Source organism: Ascidia mentula, chromosome 4 (assembly GCF_947561715.1).
Source record: "Ascidia mentula chromosome 4, kaAscMent1.1, whole genome shotgun sequence".
Lineage (NCBI taxonomy): Eukaryota > Metazoa > Chordata > Ascidiacea > Phlebobranchia > Ascidiidae > Ascidia > Ascidia mentula.
Genome location: NC_138569.1, coordinates 19,808,191 through 19,832,775, shown reverse-complemented (window position 1 = coordinate 19,832,775; position 24,585 = coordinate 19,808,191). Strand labels below are relative to the sequence as shown.

General features: G+C 41.7%; 3 protein-coding genes and 2 non-coding genes across 5 annotated transcripts; 1 reads left to right on the top strand and 4 right to left on the bottom strand.

Annotated features, from left to right (window-relative positions):
• Window positions 1-338: 338 nt before the first annotated feature.
• LOC145897696 (neuroendocrine convertase 2-like) lies at window positions 339-17,399 on the bottom strand. The gene is made up of 14 exons (XM_082986094.1): window positions 17,082-17,399; window positions 13,943-14,047; window positions 13,447-13,560; window positions 12,581-12,727; window positions 8,296-8,372; window positions 5,467-5,643; window positions 4,929-5,016; window positions 3,926-4,141; window positions 3,671-3,799; window positions 3,157-3,282; window positions 2,632-2,799; window positions 1,512-1,639; window positions 1,367-1,458; window positions 339-986 (listed from the first exon to the last, which is right to left on the bottom strand). Exons 1-14 carry the CDS (start codon window positions 17,328-17,330, stop codon window positions 799-801), a joined length of 2,004 nt encoding a protein of 667 aa, XP_082842220.1. The 5' UTR covers window positions 17,331-17,399; the 3' UTR covers window positions 339-798.
• Trnak-cuu (transfer RNA lysine (anticodon CUU)) lies at window positions 1,716-1,788 on the bottom strand. Its single transcript has one exon. It is a non-coding gene; the product is annotated as a tRNA-Lys (tRNA).
• On the bottom strand, window positions 2,388-2,460 carry Trnak-cuu (transfer RNA lysine (anticodon CUU)). The gene has a single exon. It is a non-coding gene; the product is annotated as a tRNA-Lys (tRNA).
• Window positions 9,536-12,269, top strand: LOC145898947 (uncharacterized). Its single transcript, XM_082987623.1, has 2 exons — window positions 9,536-9,982; window positions 10,862-12,269. Exons 1-2 carry the CDS (start codon window positions 9,688-9,690, stop codon window positions 11,770-11,772), a joined length of 1,206 nt encoding a protein of 401 aa, XP_082843749.1. The 5' UTR covers window positions 9,536-9,687; the 3' UTR covers window positions 11,773-12,269.
• A 2,625-nt stretch (window positions 17,400-20,024) lies between the features above and the next one.
• Window positions 20,025-24,321, bottom strand: LOC145898471 (uncharacterized). The gene is made up of 10 exons (XM_082986934.1): window positions 24,030-24,321; window positions 23,756-23,870; window positions 23,519-23,617; window positions 23,324-23,436; window positions 23,098-23,218; window positions 22,955-23,034; window positions 22,732-22,881; window positions 22,349-22,529; window positions 21,200-21,356; window positions 20,025-20,758 (listed from the first exon to the last, which is right to left on the bottom strand). The coding sequence occupies exons 1-10, from the start codon at window positions 24,281-24,283 to the stop codon at window positions 20,613-20,615; spliced, it is 1,416 nt and encodes a 471-aa protein (XP_082843060.1). The 5' UTR covers window positions 24,284-24,321; the 3' UTR covers window positions 20,025-20,612.
• Window positions 24,322-24,585: the final 264 nt, after the last annotated feature.

Below are 24,585 nucleotides of genomic sequence, written 5' to 3'. Positions count from 1 at the left end.
CGCTGTGGAGTTACATGTTGTCCATAAGAATTTAAAAAGGGCAGTTAGGGTGAAAATGTTTGCTGTTAATCGCCAAAAAGCTTTCATGCCCGGATACAAGTCAAACGTCATGCAATATTTGCTGTTCACTTAATCGTTGCCGGCAAAAATTAAGTTAGAAGGGTTGCAAGATGGTCGTTTTTGAGGCGCTGTCAAGAAATATTTCTAAATTTTGGACAAGACTTTGTTGACGTGAATGCCATGCACAGTCTGGAATTGTGCAGTGACATATATAGCAACCCTAATATACTGTAGGTAATGACCAGCGCAAAGTTGAATGCAAGATTTTATTTGACGTTATCACAATAATTATACTTCACGGCAATGGGCCGGAGGCTGATACTCACATGGAAAAACCTTAAATTAGAAGAAATCACAGCGAGATACATTGCACGGAACGATGAGACTGGAAACACGCAGAGTTGAAACTTACGTCATCAAAGGAAAAGACAGGTTGGCGTTAAATGAAGTAGAGTTTTAAAAATGCTCCAAATTGTTGCCCAGATGACTATCCGAACAGCAAACTAACAATTAAGATAATAGTAAACTGTGTGGTTTTGTTGTCAATGGTAAAGAGGGTATTACCAAAAACGCCAACCAGGCATACCAGATTAAAGGAACCCTTATAAAGCAAAAAGAATGCAAAGAAAAACTTGATGCAAAAGAAAACATTCTTTCCTTTTGTTTGCATGGATGGTGATGGATACGGAATGTTTAACTAACAGTGGTTGTTATCACATGTGTAACAACAGCAATTTATCAAGACAAAGTCGATTTCTCGTTTGCATCGGAAAGCTCCTTCTCATCCATCAAGTCGTGCAAAATCCCTTCGGCGTATTCCAGTTTTTTCGAGATTGCCAGTTTGGAGTTCCGGTTTTCAACGATCTCGTCGATGTACGGGGCTTTCTGTGTTCCGTGGAACAGAAGCGCCCAACGCTGTAGTGTCCCTAGATGACGAAATAGAAGCGTTACACATATAGGCATGACGTAATGTACTACATCATATGGCTGCTAGCGTAAATGACTACTAGCGTACTATAAGGATGTCAAAAAAGACTATCACTTAAAGTAAGTTTGGTGTTATTTCTGTACAGAATTGCTACAAGATACCGCGCAAGGTATAACTTATTAATGTTTATTGGTTTGTTATGCGCCAGCAAATATAAGGATATTGTAATTTAAACGTGTGATATTTCGAGAACAGCAGTAACACAATCATTTAAATGGTGTTGAAAGCCTCAAAAACCAATTAAAAATTCTACCCTATCCCTCATGTAATATTTTGCACTGGTACAAAACTTTCTAAATCAAAAGGCACGATACACACCTTGTTGTGGAGACAGGGACTTGAATGAAATCGAAAGTTTCCAAACACCTCTTGGATCTTCGCCCCAAGTGTGAGTTGTCATGAACGGCCATCTATTAAAAACACTTCTATAATCTCTGAAAGTGATTTTGCTTTAAACGCTCACCTCTTAAACCCATGCGTGTTGTCGTCGTCATTGGGTCGTTTATTGAGCAACATCGAGTTTGTACCCATCGGTGACGTCAGATTGATTGTGACGTCACCCCGGCGCGACGCGTCGAGCGAGATGAAGGCCTTGTATAAAGTTATGGAGCAAAATTAAAAAACGAAGACTGTATAACAATAGTTAGAGTATTAAAAACGAAAAACACGCCCCACGTGGGGCTCGAACCCACGACCGTTGGATTAAGAGTCCAACGCTCTACCGACTGAGCTAGCAGGGCGGCATGCATCAACAAGCCTAATTATCGGAATTAACCGATCGATCAACGAAGAAGCTGCATAAGATATTGCATGAATACATATTTTCGTTTTCTTGGACCAATTTCATAAAGGAGCTTGTGATCGATATTAGCTTAGACAAAAGGTTTTTATTTCAAACAAGCCTTCAAAATCGTTTATCAACACAATCAATATTCCAACCTTACATAACCGCAAAACGCGTGTTCTGACATCCTCATGCACAAAGCAAAGCGAAACGAATGTGGTTTGTAAGGAAATTTACAAATGAAAAACGAATGTGGTTTGTGAGCAAATACAAATGATTTTAGTAAAAGGGTCTGGTTTATTTCGCGAAAGTGTGTAAAAATATATTTTAAATTCACTCATAAAACGATTTGTAACATGAAGCCTACGTCACAATGTTTGTAGAATTTAACAGGAAATTACTCGAATGCAAATCCTTTCGGAGGTTACGTCATATCATATGTGCATAAAATGGCTAATTGGAATTGCTGATTCGAATGCTTGATGCAATCCTGTTGTGGTTTTTACTCATTTTCGCACACAAACTAAAACAAATAATTAGCCAAAAAAGAAACCACGCCCCACGTGGGGCTCGAACCCACGACCGTTGGATTAAGAGTCCAACGCTCTACCGACTGAGCTAGCAGGGCGGATGTCAATTCCCAACCGTAATATCATAATTAGATTTACACCCTGGCATGATTTCAAGAGCTCTCATGCGTAGTTAAAGCAGCTGAGCGTGTCTGTTCAAGCACGCTTTAGTCACCCCAGCGTTGGACAAAACTAGGTCCACTGTGGACGTAATAGCGAAAATGAACAACCTGAACGTGCTCCAAGTAGCGTATATGGTTCGCCTTCCCATCACACGCTTCTGTATCAATCGTCAACTCAAGGGCGCCACTTAACGGAATTTCAAACTCTTTTTCGATCAAGCCTCCTTGGCAGCGGAATCGTGGAGGGACAGTCTTCCAAGTTGAAGCCATTGTAACCTGTCAAGAGATTTTTCGTGAAAGCTTGCGCATTTAGAGTCGCTTATTTGCGGGGCACATACTTTTACAGAGTCGTAAACTCGTTGCGCATAATGTTTTGAATAGGAAAGAGGATTTCGCCTCAAATACAATGTTAAATAAACAAAAACCTCATAATTCAAGCTGCCAATATTAGAGGCAACAAGTAAATGTTACTTCTTTCTTGTGTTTATTTGAAGGAGCGTTTACGCCAAAAACTACATCCGAACTACCTTTACATCTCAGCATCAGCTCAACTAAACGCAACATGTAAACCCAGGGGTATTTTAGAATGAGCGTATCTGTAACCAAAAAGTGATTCCGCATTTTTGCATTTACCATTTTCTCTGCATTCAAGACCCCGAAACCAAACAAGTGGTTGTAGAGAAGACCAACTCCGTTCGTTTTCCACTGATGTAATGTGTCGTGGAGCTGGTTGGGTGTTGAAGTGAGAACCGTCAGATGCTGTACAAGGATAATATGTAAATTTAACGCTGAATCTGTAAGCAGTAACTTTTTTGGTCGCTTGGTATTTTCTTCACGGTTAATCTGCATGAGGTTTCCCTCGCGGTTGTCGGTGGCGTTTGGCGTTTTTATATTGCTTTATTGGGTTCTTAGAGCCCTTATAAGCCATAGATAGGTAAGTCCTATGTATAGGCCAGCATACAATAGAGCCTGGCCCTCGAAATCAGCATGCTGAGATCGGATGAAAATGTTGTTTGAGTCACAAAAGCATTCAAAACTCCACCCGTGAGCGCTTAGTTAGACAGGTTGCTCATAATTGCAATCATAAATACAAAACAGAAAGACATAATGGTCAACTGACCAGATGACAACGTAACAAAACACCCACTTGCATATCTCTCCATGTAAGGTTTCTGTTTGCGTCCAGGGCCAGAGCGAAAACGCCAGCGGCTTCCGGAGCTGCCGCAGATGTTCCCGAATGCCTCAACGTACACTGCCCGTAAAGGTCTGTGGTTGCCTGTGGCGTATTGAAAAGAAGCATACACATGGTTGGAGGTAAGCAAAATCTAATTCTCTCCGAAGCAATATGGTATAAAATCCTTTATGACGAAAACCATCTGCAGTAAAAAAACACAACACTTACCACTCCAGAGCCGGGTCGTTGACCTCTACCGTTGCTGAAGGTCGAAGCAAGTGTCGAGGAACAACTTTCGTCATACAAAGCCGTCTCCCCGTCGTTGATGGCCGAGTTGACGGAAATCGTCCACATGGAGGCAGCATAACCGTCGCAGTTGCAATCATCGTCAGCCCCACCGTCCCCTGACGCCCAAACGTAAATTGACCCAAGTCCGTTGCGACCCTGAACAAACGACGAACGATATTAGACAAAAATTAACGTTAATTCTATACTACAATTCCCCCCAAAAAAATTTAAAAAAAACATTACAAAATCGATGGCGAACCATCTCGTCAACATTTTCAATCGTCACTGGGTGACAGTAAAGGTCGTATGCGCAGTGTTTGTGTAGCGATTGGCAACCCAGCAGCATAATCCATGACAGACTATATTGTTAAAACGCGGTCCGTATGTATAGCAGTTTTGGAGGTAATGCATGTAAATTCCAAAACAAGTTATACGATAGTAAACAGCTTACGAATGCCAACGGAAGGCATTTTGGATGACTATATTAGGGCCAGTGTATATTGGATGGATGACCAACGTATAAACTATCTTGTTTTTTATGTGCTCTCCACGAATAGTCACGCCCATGCTATGCACAGCATTGACTATTTTTACCAATGCAGAGGAATTGGCGTGAGTTTGTTATGTTTACACCGACACAAGTTATCTTTAAAGCTCGTCAGTCAACAGGAATGTTGATATTATGTGAGCCTTCCCACGATTCATGTTGACTCAAGTTGGGCAGCGAAGTGATACACGTGTAACATACGTAACTAAATATTTAGCCTTATGTGGTTGAGAATCCATAAATTTTGCAGCGTTCGTTTACAATGTGGCGTTGCACAATCGTTGATCTCATAAACAACGTGAGGTGCGAATTGTAGCAACGCCCGAAACAGGTCTTTCTCCCCATAAGGGAAAATTATTTAAATTAAACAGCGGTAAGCTTGATTAAATTGTTTACCTTATTCACACCGTCGACAATAGCTCTCAGCGTAAGTTCACGTGGCCCGTCCACAGTCCGTCCGTCATCAGTAGGTCCCCATGACGCACTACGGAAGAAAAATTACGGACACAATCAGCGATTCGTTCCAACATCTGTTGCAATGGGACGTCGAAGCCATTGGCGGCTAATCGATAATTACGCCGATTTATCGATGAGGAATTTCGCCCCGCGACGAACAAACGAGTGTTTGACACGTTCGCAGTAACAATCTCCTTGTTACGCTCGATTTTGACCCGTCGGCTCCCAATTTGTAGTTCAATGACGTCATACTTCTGCGTCAGTGCCGTGAGATCCCCGTATGTCGCCAAACAATCCGTTTTTTATTTGTCAACAGTTTTATCGGTTACAATCCAGAGGTGACTAAATACATTTCGATTCGGTTTTTATTTTAATTTTTGATTATTTCAACGATGTCACTTTTCAGGTCGCGAAGCCCGTTTTAATTTCGTTTTAGATTGCGAATTATAAACGTACAAAAAAGCTAATCGTTTCCGACCTGTAAATATCGATCAGGTTTGGTTTGTAGGACATGGAGGCGGCTTCAATCACGTCTGTCATATAAGGTTGGTCCAACATTCTTATGCCGGCAATCTTTGAATCGTAAGCGACCCCAACTCCGCATATTCCGTTGTCTGCAACACTCGAAACCTCGCCAGCACAACGAGTCCCGTGGCTGTGTAGATAAAAAGACGAGCGTTGATTAAAAAATTCGATACACACTTTTTGCTATGGTATCTTAGACACATTTTAAAGCAAAGTTGTCCTGTTTACACATCGTGCGTTTGAAATCAAGGATTTTGTTCAAATTTTCAACCAAATTTTTGAAGAGAGTTAAAGTTAATCCGGGTTGTTTGAAGATTCCGTCAGAATTACAAAATGTATTTACCAAAACTAAAATTACAAAATGTCAGAATTACAAAATGACGTATTTACCAAAACTAAAAAAGCCTTACGGAATAATTAATCCAATAACGGGTAATATTCTGATATATAAACGAAACGTACTATCCAATTTCACAATACTTGACGAATGATAAAATCGCAAGTAACAAAGTTTAAGAGGCAAAGTATTTTCTCCTCAACCACAAAAACGGAAACCGGGGGGTTTTAAACACCCCCATAACAATGTTCTGGCAAACAACATTGGGTTACCAAGCGAAAGTGATGGATATACCGTAAGCGTCCATCTGCTGCCCAGATAAGCATGGGGTCTTTCTCAACAACAAAGGTTGGACTTCGGCTTGTGCAAACCTCTGCTTGAAGTCGTACACAGAGCTGATAAGGCAAAGCCCTTATAGATATACATCAATAAACCCAGGTTGGAAAAATCAGAATCGTTAAGGCCACTGACCGCAATGGGAACAATCAATGAGCTCTTTGCGAAAGGTTTTGTTTATGTGTACGTTGGTGAGGAATGAGATTTTGACGCCAGATAAGCCATAGTTTGCTTGGGTCCAATCACGTACCCGGCTAAAGTGATGCCTTTCCTTGGGCGTTTTCAAATAGAACAAAGGCCTTTTAATAAAAGTCAACCTAAAGAAAAGATAACTCGAGATCAGACAAAATTTTCTCGACTTTGGCACATTTGTCAAAACACTTGACCGCAAGGCTAATAACAAGTGGCTTAATATGTGCTAAGTTAAATATAGATACGGTTGTCATTTTATCGCAACATTCGTAATTCAAAGAATCTGTCAGAGGAATTATGTTCGGGCGCTGTGTGGGCCACAGTGACAAATATATTTGCGCATTCAGGCGGTGACAACCCACAAATAGACATTACGCAACTGCAATGAACCGCAGTGGAGGCATATTTGTGTGCAAACGCAAACGGACAAGTGGACATAAGAGGCCACACGCCGACAAACCGCATTCATATCTTCCACCCCATCGAGGGGTCCATTAAGGAACTTTATCAAGATCGGTTATGCCAACAAAAGGCACGCGAGGCGCCCGTCTCCGCCTAATATGGCCGAGGTGAAAGTGGTTTTCGGAGCTTAAACGTCGATTGCCTAGGGATCAGGCGACAGACTGCAATCTTTGGCAACAAACAATAACTTCTATCGGCATGCGTGGTTTTAGCGGTTCCAAGGCGGAGGTCATTCACCCCGCTTTGCGCACGGAACTTTCTTCTTGCGACGCATACGACGGATTACATGTAGTCGACAATTTTACAACAAATACTGCAGAAGCCGCAATGCTATATTGGGAAATTTCCTTCCGTGCCAACTTTAAAACGCGTGTTTGTATTTTTTTAAATAATTTTGGCCGCTATTGCTTTGCAAGTTTAAAACTGGCTTTGCGGTTGCATGCGCAAGTTGTGTTGCGGTTTCTCCACTTCAATGAACGACATTGCAACACAGAAGCGTCTGTAATCGTACAGCATTCTTCCGGAGGTGGAATTACCCAAGACAAAGCGATTGGTTCTCTATGCATTCTCTTCAATGACCAATCGAATCAAATTTCACAAATAAACGAGACGCGTAATTCGTCAGGGATTTAATTCGAATTCCCCATATTGATTTCCTGCTTTACGTTTCATCAAACAGGAAAAACCCAACGCTGCCAAAGCTGAAATAAAAGACGAACGCGTCATTTTTTGGTCAAAGCGACCTGATTAAAGAAAGAGAATCTGTCAGGCTGTTTGTTCCTTGGTACGCTTTTTCAGGTAAGATGCCTCCAAAATCGATAAAACAAACGAAGCGGAATCATTTGAAGAATTGGAATTGACGCAACCTTTTCGACAACGATTACATTGGACGAATAAAAAAACGGCTTGAGGCTTTTCCAACGGCGTAATTTTAAGCTTTGGCTGATCTTATCCATTCATTTACTTTGGTTTGAATATTTGCGTATGGATCGTTTCCTGTAAACATTCATTATTTACCCCATACATTTACCAGTATTTGCTAATCATGTTGGAAGAAAAATGACCAGTGGTAGATTTGAATTTTCCAACGGACGGTATAGGATAAAATTAGACAAATTGGCCACCACCTCTAACGGCTGAACCAGCTGCACACCGACAAATATTTACGAATCAAGCAAATAAAAAGGAGGTAATATCACTAATGGGGCTCACTGTATTTTCGCGTAAGCCTACCATAAAACCTCGTAAATGCTTTCGATGATGGAATAGCAGACATAACCCAGCTTGGCGTGCAAACAAACAAACAAACCACAACTCAACGTTTCACGAACATGTCGCTTATCAATCCTGGGCAGCATTCCAGTCACTTCGCTGTCGTAAAGAATCTTTCATTTGCCGTAATATATATAGGCGCGGACATTAAAGAGACAGTTATAGATGAATAAGGTGGTGCACCTGTTAAACCAATCGACTGTGTAGCGCGGGTAGGGATACGGATCGTTGCTGCTGAAGTCGTAGCTTGCTTCGGCGTTCTGGTGAAAAAATATTACGTAATTTTAAATGGAACTGTTTGAGTTTTTTTAATTATTTCAACAATACTGTTTGTTTCGAGGATTTATAAAACCGTGAGTTACGTTCCCAAGTTTATTTCAACATGTTTTTCACACACTATAGTTTGTTTAAGGCTGGCAATTGAATGGCAAAATTAAATACTTCAGGACAGACAAAAGTACTTGGCGTATCCGTACCGCAATGTTAAATGCGAAGAATGTCGGGTCGCACATGTGTGGGCGCAGCGATTTGTTCCGACGAGATTAGCAATCTCGAAAGCGGAGGCAACAATAAACGAACACGCGCGATTAGCCGCTTGCATGAGTTTCGACGCTAAAGGCTAAAGCACTTGCAAGCAGATGCCGCTTCCAACAACATGTTTGTCTCCGGCCGGTGACGGAAGACCTGGAACGCACAAGTTGTGCTCGGTGGGGTTGCAGATGACGAAGTGAGAGGAAACAGATGATCAAACAGTGGACGTGTTTGCGCCGGCGTCTACGGTTTTACTGTGGAAAGCCTTTAACGCGCAGTGCGGGTGAAATTTATCGTAATGCAGTTTATGTCGGGATAACGAGCAGTTACGACAGCTTGTAAAGCGGTCGGGGTTTAAAAACAGGAAAACGGGGCTTGCTGACGCTAGTGGAGTTTTGTTTTACTACCCAACGCTATGAGGGCGGGCTGCAGTGCATGTTGTTGCTGTTCGCCGTCTGTTAATCTTGACGGAGCATTACAAATGTCTTACACAGCCCGGAGCCGCTATTTGCATAGCAGCGGCAAGCGGCGCCATTGTTACTCCGTGCGTCGCGCAGTTTCTCGAACCGCATTCGCCCGAAGCCGACAGTCCATCAGCCACGTTGACGAGAGAGGTAGAAGTCGAGGCCACTGCGAAGCCCCAGTGCTGGTGGATTAACTAGAATCTGTTTTGAAGGTTGAGATTTCAGCTTGGGATAAACAGGGTAACCTTGTACGTAAGCTTGACGCATCGTAACTGCTTTCGCTAAGTTTTTGAAACAAACACCGTTTTAACCGCAAAGATTAGAACCGGATCACTCCATCAAAGTAATAGGGCAACTTCAAGTGACACAAACCGCTGCATGTCAAAGTATTTACAAACCCAATCCTTTATCATCACAGATCTATCGTGCATGGGGGTATAGAGTTTTAGTGTAGCCCCAGTAGTTGCTGAGTGTGTTACGGAATTATTAACTTGTGTGTATACATGCCGGAGAACTGGAATTTACTAAGCAACCAGCATGAGAAGGCGGACTACGGCCAGAAAGAAGCTCCTCCCCGACCATGCGTAACTTGAGAATCATTTGTCGTCAAGTAACATCAGCAAGGAGCATCAAAATATTGAGGACAATTCTGCCGATATTTCTGCCGCTCGTCCTCGCAGCAACCACCGCTTTTGCTCAAGATCCAACGGATTCAACTGAACCGTACGTAAACAACGCGTTCCGGACTGTTAGACTCATGACATCCCGAGTCGTGATCACGATTCCCGGTCGCGATCGAAGACAACTGACAACTTACGTCAACGAGGCCAAAGAAATAAGTTTCGGTTTTCCCCCGGCGTCGGTTGACCAAAGAGGTAAGATTTTATGATATGCTATAGGTTAAACGCCCAAGCGCTCGCTAACTTCTGGTTCATGCAGCGAATCCACTTGAGCCACTAATAGCAGCCTTTGAGTTATCTTTTCCCCCTACCTATGGCCTAAACTGTGTTTCAATTTTAATCTGATCGGAAAATATATTACAATAATTAACTGTTGGTTGATCATTGGCCAAGTGTTGACCTTCAGTCTTCAGGTTTACTAACCTGATGCAATCCTAACACTGCAGTGGTAATTGGGAAACGGAGGGAGAGAGCAAATAAACATAAACATTCATGTGAGTCATTTAATTGCGATGGAGAACAGTGAGAAACCGCAGACTTTAAACTAACTCTTGCAATAAAACTCTTACGATTGGGACTTGAAAGTAAATAGAGCTGTACCCCACACTAATGCGGCCAATTTGAGCTAACCGTATAGTGGTAAGAGATGAACGTGTGTGCATGGTCGACATTGTACATGTATGCAATATGGTTGAATGTGAAAAATTGAAGCAAAGGCAATGCGAACTCCCATCAGAGTTCCCAGCTAATAAATCATGCGGTTAACTTGTTGGCCTCCGCCTAATAGGAAACTGTATTTGACAGCTCTGTAAGGAAACTTCTAAATTTAACTTTTCGCGTTTCGCGTGCAGCAAGCCCTGGGCGCCTAATATACTGTTGGAACACGTTTTTCAAATGTACGTTTGGTAAATATTTTGTTGAACTGTTGAGAATTCTCAGTTCAATCTGCAACGACCCACTATAAAGACAAAGAGCGCCGGAAAAGTTCATCACCGCCGTCACTTCAACAAAAGTTTCGACGTTTGATCAAATTCGTTGCAATTTTCCTTTTTTTAACATGTTATTCTGTTATAGAGATAATGGAATTGTTCGACGTTGACGCCCTAAAGCAAGACACACGTGACGACATCCGCCGAATTACGATACGTCATCCATGGTATGACGTGTACATGACGTCTGATGAGCTGCAGCAAGTGCGCGCATGCTACTACGGAGCTAACAGCGAGGCGGTGTCACGCAACCAGTACGTCTGCACAAATCCTCCATACATTTACCTGGAGAGTGTGGATGACGTCAAACGGACTTACAAAATGAGAGTTTATCTCAAAACGCTTTCTAGCCTTGGAGATCCGACGCAGCCACCACCAGTGGGTTACGCATTCGTGTCTGAACACTCGTGGGAGATTCGGTTTCGAGGACAACTAGGGATTGTGACTCAAGCCCTCGCCGGTGCAACGAAACGTGTGTGGCGGGAGAGTCTAAAAATGCTCTTTGAGAAACAAATCCGCATCCATAAGAAGCGTTCTTCCAGGCCCAGAAGAAAGTTATGTTCTTACCCCACTCGCCTCCGGGACCGCCTGATTCGTAGCGTGACCAGCGAAGATTTCAGACAGGACATACGCGAGCACCTGCGATCCCCACATAGCGGTTGCGAGCCGTCGAATCCCACAAAAGGACCATTCTACCTTGCGCGATTTGTTCCCTGGCGGGAAATGACTGAGAGGCAAAAAAAGGATATTGTTTGTTGCGTCGGGCTTGTGGTATGCGCGCGACTGCGCCAAGCCCTGCTGGATCTGGCAGGCAACTCTTGCTTCAAAGGCAGGAGATGGTCATCAATGTCCGAAGAACGGCGCATCGCAATGATCGACAGTCACCTCACAGTCGGCTGGTTGCGTAGGAAGAAGGAGGCCGACCAGTGGCTCATTGAAAGAGTCGAACAACAGATTGCTGCAAAATCGACGACTTTGCTCGTCGACGACGCCTGATTTGACAGGAAAATCAACGCGAACCCGAGTGGGGCAAATATTTACGGACAAATTGAAAGGAAATTGTTTGCAAATGGGCGTCAGGAACGCTGATTACAAGTCATTGGGGTAATTTGAAAGGAATTGTACCATGTTTACACTGCAATGTACGACCGGGTTTGTGTCATGAATGAAAACTAGTTTTGCTACTCAACGTATTTATGCTGCGTTTGTTCTTTTCGCTTTGTCCCAAATATTTATGTTTCCTGCGTAGTGCCAACGCTTCAAGTCACTTTCTTCGTGTCCACGTTAAGTTTCGTTTTTCATTGTATTGCATCCTGTAGTCGACTCAAGACACATTTGTGCGCAATCAGCATATCATGTCATATCGTGTACATGTACCGCATCTGTAACTACTATGGGTGAACCGTTTATTCTGTTCAATCTCAAACCCTGTTCCTCGTATTCTGTAGTATGTTGTTTGATATTTGTGCGTATTTCAGTTATTGTAAAGTCTCTGTGCCAACACTCTTGTCGGAAGTAATTGTTTGCAAATATATTTCAGCATTAATCCGTGCGTCTGTGTTTCTTGAAACTAAGAATCAAACCTTGTGCATTTTATGTTGTGGATCTGATGTTGCATTTTGCAGGAATTAGGGTATGGTACCCGTTTTTTGTATGTGCAGAATTGAGTTAAATGAACCAAAACAAGCACAAATTTAGAAATCAAATGACTTCTAACCATGCTAGTTCTACACACTTGAATAATATTGAGTATTAACCTATTGTTTCATTCACTCATGAAATAACCCTTTACAACACAACTCACGTAGTTATCCCTTAAGTCCGGGTGCAAAAAGTCGATGCCATCGTCCATAATCGCCACCGTGGCGCCCTTGCCAGTGTAGCCCATGTCCCAAGCTTTCTGTACGTTGAGGTCAAGGCCCGCTTTGCCGCCGGCCTGTCCAGTGTTGTTCTGCAAAATCAACGGAGTCCTCGTTAAACCTTCGTTTTAAGGGTGATTACGTTGTTAATGACCAGAACATGCCTGACGGTGTTGTTTGCCCGAGTATTAAACACTGTGCGTAGGTGTAATTGTAAAAGTCGAAGACCACTTAGATTCCATATCGTGGTACATAAAGCACGCTCAATGTTAAACGTATGTTAGACGGTTGGAATAACAACTGTTTCTAAATTCAACACTACACTTTTTTAATGTTGAAGCAAATTGAGGAGTTTGGGTGTTTGCCTTGTGAGGAAACTATATGCCAACGTGCGGTTTACCCACATACCCACAAAGTACCAATAATATTTTCATTTTGCACAAAAAAATTGTGTCACAATGAAAGTCAGTTGAAGGATTTGTGAGTTTTGGGCCTAATTTCATTGTCCATCTGATAATGTTGGAACGACAACAGACATAATAAAAACAAACATCACGAGTTCAATATCACCGTTCTCCAACACGACTATCACTGTGAACAAGACGATAGAGGGGTGATAACAATGTACCGCATAACCGAAATGTGCAATAAACCAGTAGGTTGTGCCGTTGTGTCAATCGACGCAAGCCCAAAATCAACTTCGCTTCGAGTTGCTCCATAAAATATAAACTTTACAACGCCACACAAAAAGGACACGACCCCATGAAGGAAAAGCGGCGTTTTTGTCATAAAGGGAGTAAGGTTTACTTACGATGTACCACTGGAATTTGTACAGTGGATCGAGTCCCTGGTAGGCATGTGCACTTCGCTTCTTGTAACCGCGCTTTAGTCTTCCGTATCCTTCAAGTTGACGTACTTTCTTTACCTGAGATTTGCATGGTGGGAATTGTTACAATCTTCGGGCGACCGGATTTAGTGGCACAACTTTTTAAATACTTTTACGCTTATTGTCTGCTACATAAACCCAAAAACTTCGACGCATTTGGGATTTGAAATTATATCCTTTTTAAACTTTAGCGGATGTCAAAACCTACCAGTTGGTCATCAAAATATTTAAGTCATATTTTTGTGGTATTTAATCAAAATTATAATGATGTGAACTCTGTGTAAATACCCAAGTTATTTTTAAAGTTTCACATTACAACTCCGATTGCACACAAAGTGCATTTTCAAACACTTAAAATATTTTTAAAAAAATAATAGAAACGTGTAGAAAAGATGGGTGCAAATTAATTGTTGGGTCAAACCTTAGGTGACATCCGCAGTTTCCAAATATGTTCGAGACTCGGTTCCTGCGAGGCTCGTTGCAACGCTCGATGCCGAAAGTGGTACAAACCATCGTCACCCACAACCTAAAATTGGAGAAAGAGTTGGTACAAAGTTCAAAACGATGAACCTATTTCGGCCTCAATAAAGCATCGCTGTTTCTTGGGAGGTAAGCCTTGCGGTATTGGCTGCTCGCCTAAATGGTTATCTACTGCCCAAGCGATTCGGTTGCATTTGGACTGGTCGCTTGAATTTGTGACTTGACGAGCCACTTTTAGTGACATTGTAACCACACGCGCTATTGTTGGTGGAAGGTGGGTCGGCGTCCCCCTACTGACGATTACGGTTGAAAGACAGGCCAAACTGTTACCGGCGCCTGTCTGAAAGATTGTTGTTTACCACAGCATTGCTCGTTTCCGCATAAATCCGGATCAACACAGTTTATTGCACGCAAGGTTTTGGAAGTGTTGCGGTGGGAAGCCACAAATACTCGCATTTGGCGCGTTGTAGTTGTTCGGTTACTAATCCGAATGTTTCCTGCAGCGGGTTAAAAAATTTGTAAAACAACCTAATTATTATAATTGCGAATTTCATTATTATACATTCCAGTTTTTGTTTAATTAGTAAGTTGTAAACAAGAAGGGATTCTGGCATGACTGTTGAACAATTCATGTAAGTTCGCAAAAAGGGGCCATTTTGTCAACTTTATTTCCTGGGGTTGGACAATGCTGCTCATTGTAGGAGACATTAACATAAAAAATTTCATGGTGGTCCAAAAAATGTAACAATATCTGAAAAGTAAAAATGTAGAAATATAATCGACGGAAGTTTGAAATTGTTTATTCGCAAACAGTTTGCTACATTTACGTTACCACATCCCCAATAAACCGTTTACGGGGCTGTCGAGACTTTGGGCAAAGTAGTAAAATTGGTGATTTGGGGAGTAACACTCGTCAGGGTCATGCGAGTTCAATTACACCCGAGCGGAAATGCTCTGGAAGGTCACGTGCTCGTTGCGTCACTAAAAGATAATCACGAGGAGGAAACGCGTTTATACATCGATCGGAAAGGAAAGGAATCCCATCAGACGCAACGTTACGCGTGGATGCGAATCGTGATTAGGACTTGAATTAGTGACATAATGACAGAAAATGATGTGATTTATTCCCAAAGGATGCTGATTGCGTATGACCGGGCGTATGGCTTCGATTAAGGTTTTATTTGCGAATGTTAAAAAGCGTGGGTTGGGATTATGCTGCTGTGGAGAAACGATATTCGGGATTTTCGTGAATACCTCTGTGACCCTCATCGGTGCACTAGCGTACTGCTTTACCAGGTGGAGCAACGGCAGTGGATGTATTGGCTAACCTAAAGCAACACAACTATCAGGGAAATGTCTGACGCATTTTTTTGCCTAATTACGTGTGTCTGTCGAGGACATTGCAGTCTGAGCTGGATTGGTAGAAGTACATTGCGAACAAAAAAATTGTGTTGATTTGCTAAGGTGTCAATCTTCGTGGTAAGAACGCCTGATTATAAACTTTTGTTCCCAAAGAAAAGTCATAATCGAAATCCAACTGTTCGCTACTCCACAGCGCCACTTTGCGTCAATTACTTTATGGCGAAGTTGACTGGCAAACGATGCCTCACAAAAATGGCGGAAATCTTATGAGGAAAATTTCGACCAAAATAAAACCGTTCTGTTTTTGCATGGAAATGTGGAAAAATATACAATGCTATTTTAACAAGGCATGACGTGATAGGCCACTATTGGCTGCATTATAGTAAGGTTTCCATTGCTAAAAAGGATGAAAGTGACCTGAACAGGATGTGTTTCTCGCCTTTATACTCAAAACGACTTCACCCCAACGCTAACAAAACACGGCAGAAAAAACCCTGTCGTTTAGGTCATGCCTATTCTTGTATATATTTGCATGGCTAGGCCAGTGTATTATAATCAGTCAGGCCGTTCTAACCGATGCACGCACATGGGACTGCACAGCAAAAACGACCGCAAAATACCCGGTGCGGTTATTTGGTGACTCGAAGCGCTCGTCAGCAACAGTACGACAGGCAAGCAGCCTTTCCCGGGTGATGAGAACACGAAATCGATATCACATCTCAAACAACGAGACGCTTTTAGCGTCGTGACGTGTTAGACCTTTGCTGTCGTCAAACCGAGTTGTCATGGTGACAGTTAATAAAACCGGGAAGATCGGATACGAAAAATATTTCTACAGTTGTCAAATTTGAGCAAAAATGCTGGCGTTGATAACAATCAAAAACGGCCTAAAGTGCATTTTCGTGAATATTGGAAAAATGTCCAGAAAATTCAAGCGTAACTTCAGCTGTTACCATATATGGTATAGTTTTAAGACAATTTCCATATCGTCACATCGCACAGTGATTTTGTTGGGGCAAGTGTGGTCAAAAATTAGGTTTTCTGCAGAAAACCGAATTTTCGAAGTTTTTGGGTAGAACTGTGGCATCAAGCTTATACTGACCAGGTTCATCAGTGGTTTTTCGTATGAAATCACTGAAGAAACCGTTCATTTTGCATCACTCAAGTCACAAAATACGCGTGGTGACTTAAGTATGATGGATAGTGGCTGAAAGTCCGTTTCGATCAACGAATTTGATACAGGCTGTGCGCAACGGTAGTGGTCGACGTTGAATAATTCATTCCCGGACAATGACGATTGGACGTAACCGTCCAGCTTCACGTCACGTCTCTGTATCTTTTGTCAGTTGCGTTCGCTCGACGGTTTTTAAGGTCTTCCCAAGTCGCATTTTCGAACGCAAGTCCATATATAATTCATTTGGTGCGCGACCGCCCGATTAAAACGGCTGCAAATTCATTATTAAGTCGCAATATGACCTTTTGCGGCAGTAAGCCTGCGAGGTTTTTGTTTGTCTTTGGCGTTTACTTTCACAACGCCTGGTAGGCAAACACTAAAGCCAGTGAGCGCTCAAGCGAAACCCCATCGTTTCCTTATGTTTGCGCAGAAGCTAGCAAGACAATTCCCTAACCTTCGTTTTAAGTTGTGCGAAGACACACAACAAAAATGGCGCTCATCAACCTTCGAAAACTTGAACCTCAAATAACAACGAAACACTTACTGTGCCACGGTTTTCGAAGCCGTGTCTCGTTGCAAGCCAATCTGCATGGGCCCTCTTCACGGTAGAAGGGCCTTCCGGCGACATTTCCACTATGAAGTCATTGGTGAATACATGAGGAGGCTTGTGTATGCCTTCCCCGGCACTGCTCTCATCCCCGGAACACACCAATGGCCTCGCTGATAGACAAAGTAGAAACAAGTACAGTACAACGCCTAGACCAAAAGAGTAACCTCTACTACGGATTGCCATCCAAGCAATTCAAATTACAAATGTGCAGTTCCAAGTGTTCTATAGTATCTTTTGGTCTTTGTTAGCGTGGCAACTGAAACAAGATACACTGATTTACTGCAAGGAACATGAAAACAAATCAAGTTCAGAAAAAAACCATTTACATCGGTTTGCCTCTCCTTTGCTGGTAACCATAAGTTGATTACCACTCAACTGTACACTTCTATAGCAGTTAAACTGCAATCAAAATATATCGCTAATAAAGGCAACGTAAGGACTTGTACATTTTCGCCTGGAACTGTTCCTGAACCTGGACACAGATAACGCACCAGCCCTTCTGGAGCGACTGGAAGCTTATCGGTCGATTTATCCCCTAGGCTTCACCCATTCTATGAGGCGTAAAAGCGCACAGGGTTTGATGAAATACATAACATTAATCGATAACCTGTTGCTTTTTTCTTCCAACAGCTGCACGCTCCTGCCCTTATCCCATAACAATCAACGCCGGCCGTGGACTGAATAATGCAACACTGTTAACTGAGGGTTGCTGCTGGAAATGGCGTCAGGTGTGAGGTTGTCTCTAATCACACGCGCGCGTTGCGCATTGATCTAAATGCAAATTGACATTTCACAAGGCTTTTATTTCTTTGGCGTGTTGATTCATCAATGTCTGTTCTGTCCTTGGTATTTTTCAGTCGCCAAATATATTTTAAATTGCGCTTGGTGTTCCTAATGATATCAGAATTTTCTTCAGAAATTTCATTAAAGCAGAGTTGCATTAGTGGTTACAGATATAAACAGGTTGATAATTTCTGATAAGTTCACATTACATATATTATATATTTTATACCTAGGTCGGCATTTTACCCTCTTTGCTCCATTTGGAAAGTTCCGAAATTTTTATTTTATTCATAAGGTCGATGGATGCATTATTTCCCAAATCAATAAACTAAACTAAGTAACTTGTAAATATCAAGTAGTATGGAATTAATGGATTGACATTGTGGGTGAACGCATTAACTATTCCGCCCTTTTGTGCCTAATTGCATTAATAGTTGTAGGCCTACAACGCGACGTGGTACTGCAAGTTTCGAAGCAAAATGTTGTCAATTTTGATGCTTTACAAACCGCAAGCGGTGAGGCGAGCGGAAAATAATGAGACGAAGTCCTAACGGAGGGGCAAATAATTACGAACGCCCCGTAGAGAGCACGCATAATTCATGATTATCGATTGAATAATTTCGTCCTCCCCCTTGCGTATCACATTCCACAGGTCGACACGACTCGTATGCTTACCAAGTTATTCCTGCAAGTAAGACTTCTGAAAGCCTTGAACAAATTTGTTTAAATTGCTACTGAGTCAATCGATGCTGAGTCAGTTGTTCTGTGTGATAATCTTATCTCTTTATGCAATTTTTATCGCGAAGATATCTTCGATAAATTTACTTTGTGCTTGGACTAATCAAGGAACAATCACGCTATGTCCATAATCCCAGGACCAAGGAAATGAATCAAAGACTGCTGAAAAATGAATCTTTAAAACTTTTGTAATGATTTCAAGCATTTACCGCAATGAATAGTCCCATTATAAATACAGTGCCGTTTAGATACCAAGGAAAACATGTTCTCTGTCAATTCTTGTATTTGCAATTTTCGGCCGATATCAGTTGACCTCCATGTCTACAATTGACCTCCAAATGTTATTTTCGTATACCCAGATTTTTGGTTAGTTGCACTTTGTGGACAAACCAAGGACCATGAAATGTAGCTTTGTTGAACAAAATGTTAACCAAACTATATCAACACATTTACGCATAAACGAACAATTCACCCCCAGCAACAGATGAGTTGTATTTCCATACAAACAACTATATCAGCGACAGCAAAGTAAATATCTTATTTTATTATCAATGCAACATAATGTTTTTTGAAGTAATAGCAATCGTCGTGTGTAGGAATCAGTTTTGTGAAAATCTCTACTGCAACCATGCGACAAGTCGCCCTTTTTCTTTTTACTGCTCGGTGGCACTATTGCTACGCAATGAAATGAAGCCTTAGCGACGTTGTACAACAATAAGCGGGAGGGAATGACTTGGCAAATTTACCCGCGTCTTTTTCCCGAGTCACGTGTTGTTTTGCATAACCACTCGGTCTAGTCAAGCAATGACTTGCACATTTTTCGATTTCGAGTGACCGAGGCTGGAAGTAAAAGTCATTGCACAGTTGGAGAAGAGGCATTATGATGTAACAACCGAAACGGAAAAGCGTGAAAACAAACACACAAATATGATGTGTGGAAGACGCATTTAACACGTGTTCCTATAGGTCAGTTTGCATTTACTTGCGTTCACTGCAATAAAACAGTCATCGTGATAAACCAGCTTGCGGAAAGTTATTTGCTGTCAATGTTGCATACTGCTTGTAATTTCTATGCCACGCGTATCCGCCAGGACTTTTCGTTAGAGACGCAAGCCAACGTATGTTTCAGATTGCGTCAATTACCTTTATGATGATACACGTGCTTGTCCTACTGTTTAACCTGTTTCGTAGCTGAAAAATATGTGCCAACCCTTTACATTTACATTACTTTTATAATAGAACCTTTATACAGATTGTAAATCAAACACGACTTGTTTCTGACTCCTGTACTTATTATCACCAGGGATAAAACTTATTTAAACACAGTATGACTTCAAACAGACGACAGGTGGGGTCAGGTTAATGTATTTGTCATGATACCAACACCTAATTAGCAGACAAGAAAAGAAAAATATAAATAACGAATTTTTAGCAACAGACCGCTCCCAATAGGAAAGGACGACATAAAAAAGTCAGGAAAGAACGTACAGCAGAACTAAATCAGCAAAAACTACACCTACAGCCAATGCTAAACACAATTGCTAGTTGACACGGGAAAGCTTCGGAATGAAGAAACAAATGGAACCCTTGATACGTAGGGAGGCAATGAAAAGGCGAAAATACAGTAATGAGATACGGTTAAGCACAGCAGTATACACGACACCATACTGCAGAAGACAATTCAGAATCGAAACAAAATGCCACGTCGTCAGAATGACAACCGGCATATTTGCATAACGCACGTTGTTGAGGCCGGAACATATGTTTGCACTTACTTACATAACGAACTCTCACCTAATCTAAGAACAAACACTCCACAAGCGGTTTGCACACACCGCCATGCTTTGAAACGGGGTATTACGTGCGCTTTTCCACAAAAGCCTACGTCACATCCAGTCGCGGCGAAAACAGAATCAAACGTCCCGTATGCAACGGCAATCAATTTCACTTGTTCTTGGATAGGTTTCCTGTGGTGGCCAACTTCGTTTCAAGGAAGCCTTTAACTGCTGTCCCTATGGTGGTGAGGTCCAACAGGAAGGTATCGTGGCCGTAGATCGAGTTCAACTCGTAATAAGAAACACTTTCGTTGCCTGCGAAAAAATGTACGTTGGTATTTGTGAGAAAACTAAAGACTAACTACGTATAGTATTGGGCCACGTCGCTGTTTTAACAGATAAAGAACACGGAAATCATTTCGCAATGATTCGGAAAATCAAATTCCACTGTTGACCACAGACAAACGGATATTTAGAATTAATTTTGTTGTTTTGTGATTATTCGTGAATAATTGAAAGATTGCTTTGCATCAAAACTTCCGCTTGACATACAAACAGGTTGTGTCAACAAAATATCGCCAACCCAGTAAATCAGTAAACTTTAAATACTTTCTCTTTTCGAAACTTTACGAGTTTACGAGCAAGTTTCATGTGGGCCAACGTTTGGTTTTACAACCCCCTGCTAAACAAGCAAGCACGTGATGAACGAGCAGAGTTACTTTTCTCCAGCGCGGGTTAGAGTCCAACTCAACCAACCTGTGCTCCGAAGTCGGTTCGTTAAGTCGCGCTGTTGCTCGATCGGAAAAATGACGTCACTGGTGGCGCCCATTATCAGGACAGGGCACTTAACGCGAGCTAACGCGTCCTCGTTGGTATCCTCGAAGTAATCGTTGATGTCAAACAAGTCCATCGCCTGGATAACGTAAAACAGGTGAGAGGTTATTACTCGGTGTACAGGGGGCAAAGTGCAGATTTTCGACTGGATGTGGCTGCATTTACCGCAACGAAATATAGGGCGAGTTTGGGTTTGCAAGGTTCGATTAATGTTGTTTTAGCTGCGACAAGTTCACGTGCAATTGTGTGGTCTTGAAAGAAAACATAAACCAAAGTCGTTGAAATCAGTCGCCAACAAATCTTCAACTCGATCTCTACAACTCATCAGTTGTACTTTTATATAGAGTGGTATTAAGTTGGTCTTATGAATGTCTAATATGAAAGCCCTGCAGTAAACGAAATGTATTGAGATTTGTGTGCTTACTTGTTTAACAAACGAGAAATAATGCAGTCATAGATTCAGTTTGTTGAAAGATCGACTAAATTCACTTCATTGATCAAGTAGCCAATTTTGCAATTTATACACAGTTTAGTGACATTACAAAATGTTGGGAAAGCAACAAAACATGACCTATATTATGTCAGGTTTCCATGGTTGAGACTTGTGGTTCAAACCAAACGATGCCATAATCAAACATGACCTTTGTCTGCGGCCCTTGAAACCCATAACGCTTCAACTTGGCAAACAGCGGACATGCTTGGGTACACACGGCTAACGCGTGTGCATATTTTAGGTTGCGTCTGACGCAATGAACGATCATCGAAACTGTGGCGACGGGGAGTTGGTGTTGGAAGGTTGTGGAGGTAACGCTAAACAAGTGACGAGAACACAGGGTGGGAATTTCCAACGTCTATTTTCGAGTACATAGGTTTGTCGTATGTTAATTAACCATTGGGGAATTACGTTCGCACAGGAGAAATCGTAAAACAACCAAAACTTTTGTTTGTGGGAGTTACACATTGGTCTTAACACCGTATTGATCCAAGTTAGTATGTGCTTAACCCAAACATATCATAACTACAAGAGGCGAGGAACATTCAATCAATAGTGGTACACAGTGCTGAACAAACCTTGGAAATGTAGAGCAGTGAGTTGGGGTCGTACTTGGTAGCAAATAGGAGACCTTGATATTCTATATATTGCTCGATTTCGAAGTTGTGACAGAGTGAAGGAGGTTCGTGTGGAATTCGGTTGCGACCGAATCTTTGCTCCCATTCTAAACCACTGCGGTACGTGAGTGTTCCAATTTCTCTGTAAACATGACAAGCAAGGATGATACGAATCCACTTGCCTCTGATCAGTTGGCAATTATTGACCGAGAAACTCCACGTATATAAAGGCGTTATATCGTGACAAATTTTTTTCTGCATATCAACATCATATGTGCGCAGTAACGCACATCACTGTAGTACAAATATTGTGATATGCACATAAAATGTAAGTATAAGGTTACCTTGCCAATTTCATGCCTCTTAAGGGGTATTCCTGGTCATAATAATGGCCAAGGTTCCAGTTAGGATCTTCCATAATACACCTTCTCTGCAAATACCTGAGCGCAATAGCTGTTGGGTTGGTCTTCGCACAGGCAGATATGGACACAACCCTATTAAAGAAGATGTATATAATTTAATGTGCTGCGGAATAACATATTTTTTCAACATGTCATCAGTACCTACCTGCTCACTTGTTCAGGGTACAAAGCAGCCATGGCAACAGAACACATTCCACCCAATGAAGAACCAACAGCTGCATAAAGCTACAAACAGAAGCATTGTGGTTAGATGCTAGTTGCCATCAAAAGTATATATGCAGACATTACTTTATTGATGGAAAGCTCTTCCATCAGTAGCTTTTGGGCTTTCACCATATCTTTGATGCTGACCATTGGGAAGTTAGTGCCATAATGTTTGCCAGTGAATGGGTTTTTGCTCGAAGGACCTCTGAAAAAGTGGCAACCATCACGAAACTATTATTACTTAGCACAATATAAAACCCCACTCAAAATATTGCTGAGGAAAAGGCAAATTTAAACAACAAACACTCACGTTGAGCCATAACATCCTCCCAGTTGGTTGGCACAGATCACAAAGAATTTGTTGGTGTCAAGTGCTTGACCAGGTCCGATGAACTTCTCCCACCAACCAGGCATCGAATTTTCCTGTTTAAATGATGAAAATAATTTTTACTAAACAACAAGGTATATATGTTTAGCTAAGGCTTTAAGCAAACACTTGACTTACCATATGCTGAGCAGCATGAGAGCTTGCTGATAAACCTGTGTACAGAAGAATTGCATTGCTTGCATCTTCATTTAGCTCTCCCCAAGTTTCATACGCCAACTAGAAAATAGTGACAGTTAAATTTTTTAGCATTTTTGGATCTGTTTTTTGTTGACTTAGGTATAAATAAGATACACAAAAATTAAATAATGGAAAAAGTTGATTTTGTTGAACCTGGTAAATAGTTTAATGTGGCACCTGCATTTCAGGAAGAACCCCCTCATTATAAAAGAAGTGAAACGGTTTGTTGTATTTAAACTGTTTATATCCACTTGTTGTCTTCTGGTAGTTAGGTTCAGGTCCATCCACAAATCTACAATAATAAAAATATGTACTTTATTATGAAACTATGTATTTTAGAGTCTAGTGGTTTTTATGTTTTGTAATTATGTTGTTCGGCTAGCATTGAGCATTCAGCACAATTCAAGTTAATCCAAAATAATCACCATAACACAAAAGCCTTATAATTTACCTTCTATTTAAACATGGAAAGGCGAAGTTGCTGCCCTTGAATAAAGTTTCAGTCTGGGGCAATTTAATTTGTGGCAATTCCTGAACTTGCTGCGCTTGCCTGTTGCTTAAATCTTCTTGGATGATTGTGGAGACCTTCTGATTGCTGCGGTTTCCCAACGTGTGAAAAGCGCTGGTTTGATTGGCACCATTTAATATTGATGAAAACTGCTGTTTATAGGCGGTCGCGGCCCAGGTAATTGCTCTAGTTTTCATGATAGTGTACTGACAGTTGCTGTATTTTAAAGACCTAGCTTCCTGCAGATACAAATACGTTTGCGTAACAGTTGAAACAATTTTTACGTCGCTTTATACTCAACATTTAAAACGGCACAAAGTTTAAGAAATCTTCTACTGTCCTACACGTCCACAGCACGATTTTTGCTTTCACTTCTGAGAATAACCCAGAAAGTGGGGCAATAAATAAAAACAAACGCACAGCCAGGGGAAAAAAGTCCCTTCAGGCTTTTTCTTGAGTCAGGCGTGTTTTGCTTAGTCACGGCGGAACAACACGATAA